The sequence below is a fragment of the Amphibalanus amphitrite genome, unplaced genomic scaffold, assembly GCF_019059575.1.
Source record: "Amphibalanus amphitrite isolate SeventyFive unplaced genomic scaffold, NRLGWU_Aamphi_draft 000026F_arrow, whole genome shotgun sequence".
Taxonomy (NCBI): Eukaryota; Metazoa; Arthropoda; class Thecostraca; order Balanomorpha; family Balanidae; genus Amphibalanus; species Amphibalanus amphitrite.
The window spans coordinates 1,570,207-1,586,889 of NW_024881522.1; the positions used below are offsets into that span (position 1 = coordinate 1,570,207).

General features: G+C 50.2%; 1 protein-coding gene across 11 annotated transcripts in view; it reads right to left on the reverse strand.

The window, feature by feature from the left end:
• The window catches only part of LOC122363833 (WD repeat-containing protein 70-like), a 32,173-nt gene extending 15,524 nt beyond the window's left edge, over window positions 1–16,649 (reverse strand). The window contains exons 1-8 of one of the 11 annotated variants that reach the window (XM_043333659.1): window positions 16,627–16,649; window positions 8,927–9,266; window positions 8,657–8,764; window positions 8,144–8,247; window positions 7,323–7,516; window positions 6,661–6,891; window positions 6,269–6,449; window positions 5,663–5,847 (exon numbers count right to left, since the gene is read on the reverse strand). In XM_043333659.1, the coding sequence (XP_043189594.1) occupies window positions 5,663–5,847; window positions 6,269–6,449; window positions 6,661–6,891; window positions 7,323–7,516; window positions 8,144–8,247; window positions 8,657–8,764; window positions 8,927–9,242 (1,319 nt within the window). In that variant the 5' untranslated portion in view covers window positions 9,243–9,266; window positions 16,627–16,649. The other 10 variants (XM_043333651.1, XM_043333631.1, XM_043333620.1 and 7 more) reach the window with 10 other exon arrangements.
• Between the last annotated feature and the right edge of the window lie 34 nt (window positions 16,650–16,683).

Genomic DNA, 16,683 nt, shown 5'->3' on the forward strand with positions numbered 1-16,683 from the left:
AGTCTGAGAGTCGTCACAATTGACGCATCTCAACTCAGACGACGAGCACTCGGCACTGCTGTGATCAGTTGCCGCACATCTCCCGCATGCCGGTCTGTTCCGACAGCTGTCTCGAGTGTGACCGAATCGAAGACACTGAAAACAACGCATGGGACTCGGGACATATGGTCGAACTTTCACGGACAGATATCCTATCATCACCTCCCTCGGCAGTTCCAGCGAGTTGAAAGTCAGAATGATACTGTGCGTGGGTGCGAGAGCGCCACTTCTCTTGGTGTAGATGCGGCGGGCGGCGGAGACCCCAAACTGTGACAGGCCTTCGGCGATCTCGTCGTTTTGCATGCCCTCCAGATCGTCGCAAAAAATGACCCCTCGGCTGGAATTTTTCGTGCGATGCGGCGAAACACTGACCGAAAGGTTTACTTCCTTCCTGCCCTGCTGATCCTTATCTGTGTATGTGAAGTGAGTAGCTTTCAGGGCCCTTTCCGCCTCTCTATCGTCAACAAACTCTACTTCGATGCCTCCGTCTCTAAGTTTTTCACACCTCGCAATCTTACCAAATCTGTCACAGCCCTCTCGTCTCTGAAAGGGAGACAGCGACGCGAGTTTTCGTTCGTCGGATGTGAATATAAGAACTTTTGGTCGTGCTCCACCGACTGCACTAGGTGCAAGGGGTTCAGCCGAGGCTGTGGTCCGTGGGGGTGCCAAGTGAGAATCCATGGAAAGTGTAATTGTTTCGGTCCCGCAGCCTCCCACCCACCTCGGAGCCCAACTGGGGGACGGCCACACTCCCCCGTAGGGTGGTGGTCCGCCAGGAGTACTGCAGGACTATACGGGGGCCGGGACGCCAAAAGCAGCAAGACGAAGCCGCCGGGTACGGGGCCGCGTGAGCCGCGGCCGCCGCAGAGCCATGCGGCACGGGACCGGACCTGATCCCGCGCGCGGACATGGATACGGTGGCGCTAAGCCCCGCGCTGAAGGAATCAGGCGGCCCCTGCACCCGGCGGCAACCCCCCGCATACCCGTCGCCCAGCCCCCTTGACCCCGATTAGCCAGTGCCGCACAAGGCGCCGCCTGACCGGCCGATTTCCCTCATGCGAGGCCAACATGGGGCATCCCGCAGATCCGGGGATTGGCGCCAAAGGCATGTGTTGGAAGGCTGCCCCGACTAACCCGCAGGGCAGCCCCCTCAACGCCCAGACATCCTCTCCCCGGTCTTTGGGCCGAAGGTACGGCTAGACCGATAAAACCAGGGGAACCAGAGAACAAAGAAGATGAGCGAATGCAAAAAAAAAACATGGGGGAGCGTTCGAAACCGATGAGGCAAGCAGCCTGCAAGACCGGTACAGCGTAGGAAAACTGAAAACTCAATCAACGCGAGTATCCGCAAAAAAGGCAACAGACAGGTACAAAACAACCAAGAGCAATTCACGTGAAAAGAGTGCAATGCAGCAAACTGGCAATGGAATCGTGCACATGGAAGATAAGCAAGTGTAAAAAAAAAAACTGGGGAAGCGTGCGGAACCGGTGAGGCAAGCAGCCTGCAAGACCGGTACAGCGCAAGAAGACTGAAAACGCAGCCAATGCCAGTGACCGCAAAAGAAATATGGGCAACAAACGGGTACAAGACGACCAAGAGCAATTCACGTGAGAAGATGGCACGATTAGAGACTGGAATCGCGTTATGCAATGGAATCGTGCACAGAGAAGATGAGCAAGTGTTAAAAAAACTGGGAAGCGTGCGAAACCGATGAGGTAGGCAACCAAATGAGTGCAAACCAGCCAGGTGAGAAGACGGCAACGCGGCCGACTGGCAATGGCATTGGGCAAACATCAAATCCAGCAAATGTGGGCTAAGTCAAGATCACACATATGGCAATCAACGCGAGTATCCGCAAAAAAGGCAACAGACAGGTACAAAACAACCAAGAGCAATTCACGTGAAAAGAGTGCAATGCAGCAAACTGGAAATGGAATCGTGCACAAGGAAGATAAGCAAGTGTAAAAAAAAAAAAACTGGGGAAGCGTGCGGAACCGGTGAGGCAAGCAGCCTGCAAGACCGGTACAGCGCAAGAAGACTGAAAACGCAGCCAATGCCAGTGACCGCAAAAGAAATATGGGCAACAAACGGGTACAAGACGACCAAGAGCAATTCACGTGAGAAGATGGCACGATTAGAGACTGGAATCGCATTATGCAATGGAATCGTGCACAGAGAAGATGAGCAAGTGTTAAAAAAAAAAACTGGGAAGCGTGCGAAACCGATGAGGTAGGCAACCAAATGAGTGCAAACCAGCCAGGAGAAATTCGCGTGAGAAGACGGCAACGCGGCCGACTGGCAATGGCATTGTGCAAACATCAAATCCAGCAAATGTGGGCAAAGTCAAGATCACACATATGTGTATCTAGGGCTGAGGGGGGGGGGGGGGGGCGCTATTCCACTTCACCCGAGTGTGCCCGTGCGGTGCGTGAGAATGCAGAAAAGGCAACCAATGAAAATGCTCGCAAGAAAGCTGGGCAACAGACAAGTGCAAAAACTTAGTGCAAACCACGTGAGAAGACGGCAAGGCAGTATAAGCTGGCAGTGAGAAGAAACACCCGGAAGGAGCGGAACCGGGCGCAAAAAAGACACTCATCAGAAACAAAGGGAAAAAAGAAACCAAGAAAGGTCTGACTTGTCGTCTATCAATCCAGGGTCGAGTCCGGTTGTAATCGAGCATGAGTCAAGCTGGGGCCGAGGGGGCGCTACTCCCCTTGCTGGCGGAGGTCAGGGCCGCCGCAGGACGCGGGCACAAGGAACCCAGGCCACCGCCAGCCCCCTGCGGGGCCAATCTTGCAGAAAATCCATCCGACAATCAAATCAGAGCCGAGGTCGAACGCAAGTCAAGCTGGGGCCGAGGGGGCGCTACTCCCCTTACTGGCCGAAGTCACAGCCGCCGCGAGGCCAGAGCCCAATGGTCCCGGCCAAGCAACGGCTCTGACCACGGTCAGCCCCCTGCGGGGAGAGTTTCATTATCCATGCTTTGCAAACAGTGCCATAACAACACAGTTTATTAATCACCAAGCTTCTTTGCAAGTTTCAATACAGTTGAATCGCACGCGATTTGAGTGCAAAAATCAAGAAAAGTGCCAACTTGTTCCCGTAAAATGTTTTGAATATTGACCTAAAAAAATGAGTAATTTCCAGATAAAATAACAGCGAAATCAGTTTTCGCTTGCCAATAAAACTCACAGATATTGAAGCTCCATTATTAAAGGAACATTTTAGTATATGCCATTCTTGATAAAACTTCTTAGCCACGCAATACCAGCGCAAAATAAAGAGACACTGAAAACACGACCAATCACTCCGATTTACGATAGGAAAATACATAGAAAATGTATGTCTCAACTGCGCCAAATATACAGACAGTTATATACCTACATGTGACGTCATGATTAGCCCGACCAATCAGAAGCAAGTTGTTTTCAGCCACAAATAATTAATTTCTGAACTAATTAGGCATTTTTTTAACAAAGTGATTTTAAATTAAATCATTAAAAATTCTGAACTTTTTTATTTTACCAAAACATACAAAGCATGCAGATAGGTCCCAACCCTATTGTTGCAATATCTCGGTAACTACTTGGCCGATTGCGCTCAAAGTTGGCATGTAGGTAGGCACCCACTAGGCACTGCATATCCATGTGCCAGAGTTGGGGTGCTGCTGCACGTGCGCACGTGCAGGGGTCGTTTCCAGATCTCGAGAACGGCTCGACCGATTGCGCTCAAATTTGGTACACAGTTAGGGACCGGTTAGTAGGGTGCCGTGCACAAGTCAGTTGGACCCATTTTGCACGTGCGCACGTGCAGGGTGCCGCTTCCAGATCTCGAGAACGGCTGGGCCGATGGTGCCCAAATTTGGCACATCGCTAGAGACCGGTTAGTAGGGTGCCGTGCACAAGTCAGTTGGAGGTACCCCCTCGAAATTCCGCACGTGCAAGGCTCACCCTCTCGCTCGCTCCGTTAGTCGCCCCAAAAGGCGTTATACTGGTCACAATTATCACAATGAATGTGACGAGGTTGGCAATAGCAATCGTCCGACCTTTCACGGTATTCAACTATATCTTTAACGGTTTTACGACAAAGATTGTAGGTCGTCGTACTAAGCGTGCCGGCTACGAGCTGCATGTCTATGATGATTACCGGGTCGAACTTAACATGATGCTATTTTGGTTGTGGGGTGGGGTGGGGACAGGGAGGCCAAATTAATCATGGGGGAGGCTAAGTCGGGTATTTTTTTATTGGAATTTTAAACGAAGCTGGGGAAAAGAACGGTCGGATTATACTGGCGCTCCCGGCTGGTAAGCACATCAAAATACTGAATGCCCGGCACCCTGCTGACACCACCGAGCTGGCAAAGTTCTGTTGGCTTCAAACTTCTCAAGTTCACTCCCTATTTTATTTCAATTAAAATTCCCCTATAAATGGTCACATATTGCTACGATCACGTAGCATGTTTGTGTAAATGTTCAACTGTTCCGTCCAGGATATGCCGAAGCCATGCTAAACCAGTATAGCGCCTTTTGGGGCGACTAACGGAGCGAGCGAGAGGGTGAGCCTTGCACGTGCGAAATTTCGAGGGGGTACCTCCAACTGACTTGTGCACGGCACCCTACTTACCGGTCTCTAGCGATGTGCCAAATTTGAGCACGATCGGCCCAGCCGTTCTCGAGATCTGGAAGCGGCACCCTGCACGTGCGCACGTGCAGAATGGGTCCCAACTGACTTGTGCACGGCACTCTACTAACTGGTCCCTAACCGTGTACCAAATTTGAGCGCCATCGGTCCAGCCGTTCTCGAGATCTGGAAACGACCCCTGCACGTGCGCACGTGCAGCAGCACCCCAACTCTGGCACATGGATATGCAGTGCCTAGTGGGTGCCTACCTATATGCCAACTTTCAGCGCAATCGGCCAAGTAGTTACCGAGATATTGCAACAATTACAAAACTGACACCTCTTCGTTTTGCGCGTGGCACGTGCATAAGGGGTCACCCACATGCATCGGGAATAGTCCAATACTTGGTAGAAGGAATGAAGCTACCTTACAAAAATTACCCCATGTAAATCGGTCAAGTGGTTGCTGAGATATAAGCCTCGCAAAAGCGTCCGCACGGCCGGCCGGCCGCTCATACTCAGAAATTTCCGTTTATCTAAGGAAAGACTACGCTCGCTTCGCTCGCTCCGTAATGAGTAGATACGGCTTTCTTCCAAACTGCCTGGGCCAACGATTCGGCTCATATTTCACAGGCCACCATCAAATAAAAGCCGTATCTACAAGATACGGCTTTCTTCCTGACTTATCAGTTCCACATTCTTTGTTTGAAATTTTGTATAAATGCCGTATCTGCCAAATTTAAGGATACGGCTTTCTTCCTGCGTGTTTTGCTATCCCTGATTAACAAATCCGTTTTTGAATTTTTATATTATATATAATATTTTCATTTTTGAGTGTACACACGTTTGAGCAGTACCATTAAACGCATCATGAAAAGAGCTTCCCAACGATATCAAAAACGAAAAATCGATAAAAAATGCGACTTACGGCTTTTTTCCTCCCGACGGCAGTGTTCTACCCTGCCCCGACCCTTCGCCTCCCAATCCCGGAGTGGTCACTCACATGGGGAACTTGTTGAACAGTCCTGCGGCAGTGTGGACGGGTTTGCGGAACTGACGGACGTCCCACAGCTTCAGCGTCTCGTCGCCGCCGCGGGTGGCCACGCTGACGTTGTCGTAGGAGAAGACGATGCTGGATGTCTCGGTGCCGCGCTGGTGGCCGTCCCGGACCAGCATAGTGGTGCTCACCTGTGGGAAGGAAACGGATGGCGAGGTGACCGGTGTGGAGGTTCACTGGAAGCTTCAGTCGGTCAGAAACAGCCGATGGCGCCAATTAACTTCTTAAAATGGAGACAACGTAGAAAGCTTAGAAACAAAAACTGCCTCAAACAGTCTACATTATTTTAAAACATTCATTGAAGACGACACCGCACCCTTCGCGTAATCTCTGAATATGCCACCGTTGTCACTCACGTAAGCCTTCCTGTGGTCCCACATCCCCAGCCTGAGAAGGTCGACTCACGTAAGCCTTCCTGTGGTCCCACATCCCCAGCCTGAGAAGGTCGACTCACGTAAGCCTTCCTGTGGTCCCACATCCCCAGCCTGAGAAGGTCGACTCACGTAAGCCTTCCTGTGGTCCCACATCCCCAGCCTGAGAAGGTCGACTCACGTAAGCCTTCCTGTGGTCCCACATCTGCAGCGATCCGTCCGTACAGGCGGCTGCCACCAGGTGACCATCGCGACTGTACGTGCACGCGCTCGGGTGCGTCTTCAGGCCGCCCATGGCACGGGGCTTCACCACGTGCCGCTGCGACTTGGCCGCGTCATCCACGTGCCAGATGCGGCACGTGCTGTCGGCACGAGGCGAGGGTTAGTTAGGACTTAGGAGGGTGGAGACAATATACGAAAACGTGAGTGACGGAAAAGACTGGGTACTGGACAATGTGCTGGAAAAAAGGCATATCCATAGCAGCTGAAGCTGGGTAATGGCCCTAGGTTACACATGACTTTACTCAGTGTTTACATTTTACTCAGATACACCTTAGCACTAAGGGAACTTACCCGTCGCTGGCGCACGTGAGGAACTCCTCTTTGATCTTGGGGTGCCAGGCGGCGCCGCTGACACCCGCCACGTGGCCCTTGGTGCGCTTCATGTCCACCAGGTACATGTCCCCGCGTAGCGTCTCGCACAGCTCGACGCCGTCGCGGTCAAACACCTTGACCTTTGCGCTGCCGGAGGTGGCCAGTACTCTGTCGCCGGTACTCGAGTACTGAGCGGATGTGATCGGGTTGCTGAGGGCCGCACAGAGCAGCGTTTGAGGTCAGTTATGGCGGGGTGGAGGCCAGAGGGTTTGAACCGTGTTCAGTGCTTAATGCCGATCTATTCCGGATAAGTGAGAAGCAAAATATACAGTTATGGGAAATTGTGAACTAAATGGAAACAAGCAAAGCATTTTTGTTATTTTTCATGCAATACCACAAACCGTTATGGATCAGTTGGCCTATAATTAATCCTACAGAAACCAAAACAAACACGTCATACAAACAGATCAACCATCTCCTGATTCGCTCTCCGACTTTCCTTCTCCGCCTCCCTTCACCGCAATCTACCCTCCACCACCCCCAACCCCGTCCTCCATCCTCCGTCCACCGCCCTCCGTCCACCGCCCACCGTCCTCCGTCCACCTCCCTCCGTCCACCGTCCCCTCCGTGCTCCGCCTCACCTCTCGAACGGTCTCATATCGCGGAAGCTGCGGCGCGACAGGTCCATTCCATTGAAGTCCCAGTACTTGACGACATAGTCGAGTGCGCCGGTGACCACTCGCGATCCGGCGGGGTCGGCAGTGAGCGCCGTCACCGGCTTCGAGCCGTGCTCCAGCGACATGTCGGTGGACACCGGTATCCAGCCGCGAGGGTCCTGCCCCAGTGAGGGGGATAGAGAGTCAGACCGGGACCCAGCCGCGAGGGTCCCGTCCCAGTGAGGGGGATAGAGGCTAGAGTCAGACCGGGGTCCAGCCGTGAGGGTCCTGCCCCAGTGAGGGGGATAGAGGCTTAAGTCAGACCGGTATCCAGCCGCGAGGGTCCTGACTGACCCAGCAGGGTGGGGTCAGACGGAGGGAGACAAACGGCGGAGGAGGGGTGGGAGAATACACCGGGATCTTATTTCAATCGCCCACTCCTGACGTGGTAGAGGGGGAGGGTAGGGGAGGGCGACAGACGGCGGAGGAGCTGAGGGCTGTGTGGGGTTAGAAAAATGAGCAGACTCACAAGCACAGACAAGGGGGAAAATGGCAAGACCAGAGGCTATGTCCGGGGTCAAGGATTCCCGCATGGCTGCTTTTACAAAATAAACGAAGTAGTTAAGACGCTGGAACGTCCTTAGACTAGAGCCTAAGAGACGCAATGAAAGATATATGACGTAGCAAAATTTATCACGATTCGAGCACGTCTTATCGATACTGACACACTTCAAATCACGGACAATGACTGACCACTGATCGCCAATACCTCAGGCAGGAAGCTTCTGTTTTGCAGCATCACTCACGTCATCATCCTCGTCATCGTCGCTGACGTCACTGTCCGCGTCCTCGTCGTCATCGGCGGCGTCATCGGCAGTCTTCTCCGCGGTGGCGGGCGGCAGCGGAGGACCTGGGCGCAGGCAGAGCCGCACGTAAAAACGAGATACAAATCCGCACACGCAAAATGGGCGAAGATTGACCAGGTGGGGTAGATTACAAAAAAAAAGACGGGACAGAAGTACGGTATAGTTGTGCATTTTTCAATAAAAACGTTTTGTAGTTTATATTTGATCGAATGGCACACAGTTTTACCATATTTTAGCCTAGAAGCCTCCCATGAAAATAAGCTAATTGCCTATTTTACGCTAGACAGTAGTGTTAAGTGGCAGCTGGCCATTCAGGCATAGGCTGCATGGCTGACTTCAATGACAAGTTATCTTTGTGGGAAGGAAAGCAATCATGAAAGATTGAGTGATAGTGAAAAGGTAACTTGGTTGCTTGGTGGTATTGGGGCACTAGCAACAAAACGTGTTAATTACCAATAAGCTCTTCATCATCAGATTCTTCTGCATCATCTTGCTTGCTGCCTGAAGCTTCTTCTGCTGTGCCTGACTGGTCTTCACTTGATGACATTTCTGTCATCTTTTCTGAAAATGACAGATTTAAATTAAAGCTGTAAATTGTGGGCAAGAATATGATCATTAGTATATTGATGTGTACCATAAAGATAAGTTAGTTTAGCAGCAATATGACACTGATTTATGGGTATATATTTACATAAAAATATCTTCAAGTGCATGAAAACTTACCAATGTTGTCTTTATTACGCTGAACTGCTGTTTCCAGGGTATCCTTCAAGACAGTGTTGATATCAAACTGTTTTGCTTTTTTACCACCAAAGCTGCCAAAACCCATGACCTTTGCCATTTCATTGCTTTCTTCATCCATACTCTGCTCATCCCCTTTCACTTTATCATCAGCTACATCCTTTTTACCAAAGGATCCAAACCCTTGAGGTGCTTCAGCATCTTCTGAGTTATTGCTTTTTTGGTCAGCTGTATTTGAGTCTTTTTTGGAGGTGCCAGCAGAAGCAAAAGATATTTTTCCAAATGATATCTTCTTCATCTTGTCTTGAACTGTAACAAATATCTGAAAGCAAAATTTGATGATTAGACTGGACTACTGACATAACAACTCTTAAAATGCCTAGACAGAAATGTACTTTAAACTTAGAAACTCAGAATAAACACTCCATACATTCAAGAGCTCATTATCATCCTAGAACCTTCAGATGTCTGCACTTTCCATGATATAACCATAACTAGGTACCAAAAGTGGGACGCCGGTGAAGACAGGGCGCCGGAGGGCATATTTGGTCACGTGACTATTGAGAAGTTCTCCCCCTCTGAATGCCCTCTGCACAGTGATTGTCACGTGGTTTGTGGGAGTGATTTTCAAGAGCCTTGATCAAGTCGCCCCAGGCGCCCTGTTTTCACCGTCGTCCCAAAAGTGCCTGATTTCCAATACTTTGTTTGTTTGTTTGTTGGGGGTTAGGGGCGCGCCGACTACGAGGTCATTTTGCGCCTTTCCAATACTTTATTCTTTTACAAAAAATGTACACATACAAATGATAAAATATTACAACAGAGCCTAGATGAAATCAACATGAATATTATTAAATAGGCATGCACCTATATATGAAACAATATTCTTGAGAAAAAAAAAACTGAACGTCAACCAGACTTGTGACAGCTCAAGAAAAAAGTGAGCTCGCTCAGCTCAACTCCGTCTTATCCGCTCCCGCTCAGCTCCCGCTCAGTTTAACGCGGCTCAGCTCAGCTCACGTTCCGCTCAAACCGGCTGCGCTCCGCTCACGCTCAGCTCAGCTCAGCTCAGTTTCCGCTCAGCTCAGCTCAGCTCAGTTTCCGATCAGCTCAGCTTAGTTTCCGCTCAGCTCAGCTCAGTTTCCGCTCAGCTCAGTTTCCGCTCAGCTCAGCTCAGTTTCCGCTCAGCTCAGTTCAGTTTCCGCTCAGCTCAGTTTCCGCTCAGCTCAGTTCAGCTCAGCTCAGTTTCCGCTCAGCTAAGCTCAGCTCAACTCAGTTCCCGTTCAGCTCAGCTCAGTTTCCGCTCAATTCAGCTCAGCTCAGTTTCCGCTCAGTTAAATTCAATGCCACCCATTGCCGAATGCCGAATGCCACCCATATCTCCGTAACGTGTCGGGGTCCGGCCAATGACGTCACGGCAATGCGTGTGCTGATTGGTCATGGACATCGAATCATCGGGACACAGGTCGGGACATCACGCCGCAGTGGATAAGGATACCAACCGAACGGCTTACAACGGTGCGAACGGGGTGCAATAGAGGAATGTAGCGATTTCCCGACCGATCGCTTCAGTTTGCGGTGTCGAACTACATGGTCTTTCACCTAGTGACGTCTTTGGTTTGTATATAATATTATTTCCAGTTTATCATGTTTCTAGTGTTTATAGTGTATCAATATTCAATGCACATTGCATTCGGTTTTATATTTTTATCCGTTCTCATCATCTTCCAGTGTACCTACTAGAACTGGATCAGCTCAGCTCAGCTAAATCAGCTCAGCTCAATCAGCTCAGCTCAGCTCGCTCAGCTCAGCTCAGCTCGCTCAGCTCAGCTCAGCTCAATCAGCTCAGCTCAGCTCAATCAGCTCAGCTCAGCTCAATCAGCTCAGCTCAGCTCAATCAGCTCAGCTCAGCTCAGCTCAACTCAGCTCAATCAGCTCAGCTCAGCTCAGCTCAGCTCAGCTCAAGCTCATTCAGCTCAGCTCAGCTCAAGCTCATTCAGCTCAGCTCAGACAGCAGCTCAGCTCAATGCATTACTGAGTCGGCTCAGCTCACAGCTCTACAATTTGGCAAAATGTTGAGCCGGCTCATGAGCTGAGCTGATTTTTTAGCCGGCTCAACTGAGCTGATCACAAGTCTGACGTCAACATCAACCTGCCTGACACCATTCAATTCCATTGATTCACGAGATTGCAAAAAATCGAAACTCTTTAGTATTCTCAAGGCTATATAAACCGTATTCTGACACGCATATTAAAAATAATCGTCTTCAGCTTATGGCAGAATGACACAGCTTAACATCACATTGGCCTTTACTCTGTAGAAATGGTAAAAACTCTCTAAAAATGACTCCAATCGCCGACCATCTCGGCGACCAAAGGGGGCACGGGCGTTTCTTATAGGTATCTTGGCACGGGCTTTCAAAAGTCTCATTCGCGCATTATTTGTCTACCATTTCAGCTGGCTTCAAACTGTTTGTGATTGCGTACTTGATTACGTAATAATTTTGGTACAAATATGATGCAATGGGCAATGGCACCACAGTAGTCGAAAATTATGCCCTATATATTGATGAGGAGATATTGATGCAACAATTAATGGAATTTTCATGCAATAATTTTCGTTAATTACGGTTATCTATCAAGGGCGGCGCCACCGTGGGGGCAGTGGGGGCAGACTGCCCCCACTGGTAGGAGGCCGTGGGGGCAAGACTATGTTTTTGCCCCCACAAAATTTGGCTGATGTTGACAAGGGAACAGAAGGCCGGTGCAACATTCATGATATGCGGTTATAATAGTACGCTGTTTTTGACGGTCCCCGTATCAAATGCATCAGCAGAACGTTCGTTCTCGGATCGTCTGTCGCATATATCCTACTCCCACCAGTGGCGGCGGAATAGGGGGTGCAGGGGGTGCAGCTGCACCCCCATCGAAAAACATGGGGGTGCAAACATATCTTTTTGCACCCCCAAAATCCGTACAAGGGGCCCGTCGCACCATCCAATAAATTTTCTCCTGAAAACTAGTGATCGGGAAACGAACACTGATGTGGAATCATCCGGGATGTCCAATTATGGTCAGGAGCGCCCCATGCTAGTCTTTGGGGCCCCCACACCGGCTAGAAGTGCCCCGAGCCGCGTTTAGCACTCCATGCGGCATCTGAGGGCCCCACGACGGCCCCAGAGGACCCTTTTATGACGATCTCTGAGGGCTCCCACGACCTCTGTCCCCTGGGGCCCTACAACGGCCACTAAGGGCCCTCATAACGACCGCTGAGGGTCCCACAGAGACTTCAGGGCCCCAAGGACCTTAAACAAAAACCCAAATCATACCAACTTGAAGTCCTCCTGCACGGCCGCGGACTCGGTGGCGGGGGCGGTCGGCTGGTGGCTTGGCACTTCCAAAATTTTTTGCAAGAGTCAGGTAGGTTTACCGGTGGATACTAAATTACCTATTCTGTTCGCTGAGCCGGGTGGGCCCGCGCCCGTCGCTGGGCACGCGTGGGGGCGGCTGGCTGCGCGAGACAATCCGAGACACGGCGGCGGCGGTAGTGGTAGTGATACTGGAGATAGTGAAGAGGTCGAGATTTGGCGCCTCGAGATAAGCCCATGGCTTTTGCGCCAACTCTCCTTGATACGTACTCGATGTACCTCATGTACTATGCCAATAAACTCCGTGTGTGTGAAGGAGACTCCAGGGGCCACGCTGGCCTCTGAGGGCCCTTACGATGATCTCTGAGGGCTCTCACGACGACCTCTGTCCCCTGGGGCTCTATAACGACCACTAAACTAAGGGCCCTCATGACGACCGCTGAGGGTCCTACAGGACTCCAGGGGCCCCGCTGGCCTCTGAGGGTCTCTACGACGGTCTCTGAGGGCCCTCGTGACGGCCCTAGACCCAGCTCAAGTATGAGGGCCCATTTGGCTTCAGACGGTCCAGCGACGGCCTCTGAGGGCCCCAACACAACCAGGCTGCAGGGGCTATGCTGGCATCTGAGGGCCCTGCAACGGTCTATTGAGGGCCCTAACGATGGCCTCTAGCGGTCTTAACAAGGCCTCTGAGAGCCCTGCAAAGGTGTCTGAGGGCCCATGAAGACCCTCACTATGGCCAAGGACCCTCATGACGAACTCTGATGATCCTCTCGAAGGCTTCTAAGGGCCCTCACAACAACTTCTGAGGACCTTAGGAGGGGTCAAAGTGGGGCCTCAACCCTGAGGGGTTAAGGGCCCTTTCTCAGGCCCTCAACCCTTCAGGGTTCTCAGGCTCCCCCTCAGGATTCTCAGGCCCCATGTCGGCACTTTATCTGCTCTTGTGCCCCGTCGCCGGCTCTCTGAGAGTCTCAATGTCGGAACTTATGGGGCCATGGGCCCTACATCGGCTTTTATGGCCCCTACATCGACTCTTGGGAATCATGACCCATGAAATGTGGGTCTAAGCGGATTTAACCCTATTCCTGGCGGGGGGGGGGGCCTCAGGAGCCCCCCCCTGAGGTTTTTTGGTTATTTCTCCCAAACGCGTTGAGCTAGGAAGCTCAAATTTTCTGACTTTTCCTAAAAGGCTTCTACGCAACATGTCTGAAAATTTTGAGTTGATCTGACCTCAGGTCAGGTCACCAGAGGCGGTTTGGTGACCCTACCTCAGAAAAGTTTGCAATCACGCCAGAGCTAGAGTTTTTGACCGATCAATTTCTTCTCTTCAGGGTTTAGTTAGGATACCAGTATGTGCAATTTGTATATCTCGGAATTTTGATATCGGTGACCTAAGGTCAGGTCAATTTCGCGACCTCCCCATTATAAGTCAATGGGGGAGAAATCAACTCCCTGTTTTTACCACTAAAACGGGTCGGAATGGCCCCATATACCATACATGACTTCATATACGATCAACCTTCACTACCTTGAGGTCTGTTTTGCTGTTGGGCAGCTGTGAGGTCATGTGACGTCATCAAAGGTCACCAAAGGTTTTTGGCCAATAACTCCGTACAGGAACAAGATACAGACGCGTTGATGGTCTCATTGTGTTCAGCTCGTCAAGACGCATCGATTGATATACATGATGACCTCGAGGTCACGTGACCTGAGGTCAACCTTTGACCTTGACCTTTCGAGGTCAACATATATATCATTCGATGCGGATTGACGAGAGGATCACGATGATGCCCTTAGTTTGTTCCTATCTTGACTAATTCGAAAGTCATTCGAGAAAAACTCTCTCCATATCTAGCGCCGCCATTTTGACTTTTTCGACTCCTGTGACGTCATCTTTAACCTGACCTGAAAATGACCTTAGTAAAAATTGTAGATCTTGGCCGTGCGTATCCGATGCCGTTTACTGCTTGTCGCTATCTTGCTTCGTTCTCGAGATCTCAGGGGGGGGCCGAATCGGCCCCCCCCGCCAGTTTCTTGTCCCGGCGGAGCCCGCCAGGAATAGGGTTAAGAATCCCCATGCTGGTTCTAGTAGCCGCCAGCCGAATATTTGGGCTCACACGCGAGCTCCTGGGACCCCGTGCATACCCCAGGGGTCTACCTGCCTCTAAGACCCCACACATACTTTTGGGGCTCAAACGCTTGCCCCTCCCCTGAAGGCCCCACTGAGACCCCTTTCCTCTATTCAGTCCTCCATACCGGCTCTTTAGGCTAAACATCGGCTCTTGTGGCCTCCGTCCCGGCTGTTGAGGGCCTCCATACAGGCTTTTTTTGAGGTCCGATGCCGGTTTCTGAGAGCCATCAAAAGACTTTCGAGCCTTAGCCTATACTGCCAATACTGCCTTTCAGCAACTTTCAAGGGACCGACCCTGATCGGAGGGCTCATTCAGTCTGGGGAGTCATGTAGGTCTCTGGAGGAGTCTCTATGTGGTCGGTTTCCAAGGGACTTCTAAACACGGTCTTCTTGGAACGGTCTCGTAGGGCCCTCAATGGTCCACTGCGGATCCAGAAAAGTGGTTTGAGACGCTGCGTGTGGTGGCTAGACTAAAAGAATAGCCGATAAAAAACTAGCTGCATTTGCTTCTGTATGCCTTCATTATTTGGGATAGGTTGGTACACTGCAATTTCAAACCTTTTACAGAACTTGTGTGTATGGCGATTGGCGATAGTTTTCCCAAATCTTCGTTTTTCTTAAATCAATAATAATCACTAAAAAAAAATAAATGAAGGGGGCCCAAAACTTCCAGAGGGGCCCCTTGAGAAAACTTTGCACCCCCATCCAAAATTACCTTCCGCCGCCACTGACTCCCACTCATTCTCCTACTCATTTTCATTCACCAGAAGGCTGCCCTCGCCCCTCGAGCTTGACCTCGAGGAGGTTGAGAGGCAGTTTGTCAAAAGTCGGCCAGAGAAGAGATCACCCTCTTTTGGGAACCCTTGAGACTGAGACTGAGCTCAGGGAGGTATGACAAATTGTGATAGGTAATAGGTATGTATGTTCGGGTTATCTGGAAATGTATGTGGGTCGCCCAAATGGAGCTTATTCTGGTAGGCATCAATCGTGTGTGAGAGAATCGCACATATACGTACTACGGGAAAGAGAGAACTAGGTACTGACTAGTGTTGTGAGGAATACACCATTTTACATCTCAACGAACAACATAACGTTTTCACAGGTTTGTGTCTCGCAATCTAGTTTTATAGTTTTATTTGTTCGCGACCCTAACCCGGCCGGGCCCGGGGGTAATCCCAACCACCGCAGCCCGGGGGTAGCCCTCCCCTCACCTGTCTAACAACGTTGATAAGGCAGCTACGGAAACAAAAATGGACCCAAACGAAAGGTATCTACGAGAAGATTCTAAAGCACCTAAACTTTGTTTTACCTCACGTCAATTTTCAAGGTCAGGAGTCAAGGTCAAAGGCAGAAACCGGCGCTTTTGTAGTGGTCTCAAAGTACGTGTTTCAGAGGACGGCATGGTGCATAAAACCGGCTAAAATTGATGGTAAACGAAAGAAGAGAGTCTGAGGATTCGGATTCCGATGATGTGCATAACATTCAGATTCAAGATCACGGTCATGCGCAAAACTGACCACAAACTTTGCATTTTTTCTTATATCTTGTATACCAAATTCCGAGATGTTTTGAAATGTTTCGGAGCTTAGCGGACCCCTATTTGTGCTTAAACTTACGATACAAGGCTGGTACAGAGCACAGGGTCAAAGTCACAAGAGTATGCTTGCTAGAGACTATTTCACTTATTCAACTCAGGCATAATAATTAAGACATGTTTTGCCATCCTGATGCTCTAAATGAATGCTTAGAGCAAAATGGATGCCAGAATCGTGACCAGTGGCTACGAAATCATCACAAACGACCTTTCATGTGTAAAAGTCAACCAAAGGTCATTCGAGGTCACATGAGGTCAACATATAACTTGACCCTTTCCAAACAATTTACGTGTATGTCATTCGACGCGTCTCGACAAGACGAATGCGAAGGTAAGTACCACTGCCGTAGCTCTAGGACCATTTTTACTGAAGTTATTTGCGAAAAACTAAAGTCCCAGCTAAGGGTCGTTGACCTGACCTCTGACCTGAGGTCACCAAAGCTACTTAAAGGGACCCTCCCACCTTCAAAAAAGTTAATGAATTGGCATGAAAGTGATGTCGCTCGGTTCAGAAAGAGCAAAAACGAATATCTACCAAATTTCATCGAAAAATATTCACCGGTTTTCAAGATATTAGACTTTTACTTTTGTTTACTTTTTGGGATCTCCGCTGTTCCTAGCGACTTTATTTGAAAGTGCGGCATTTGTTGCG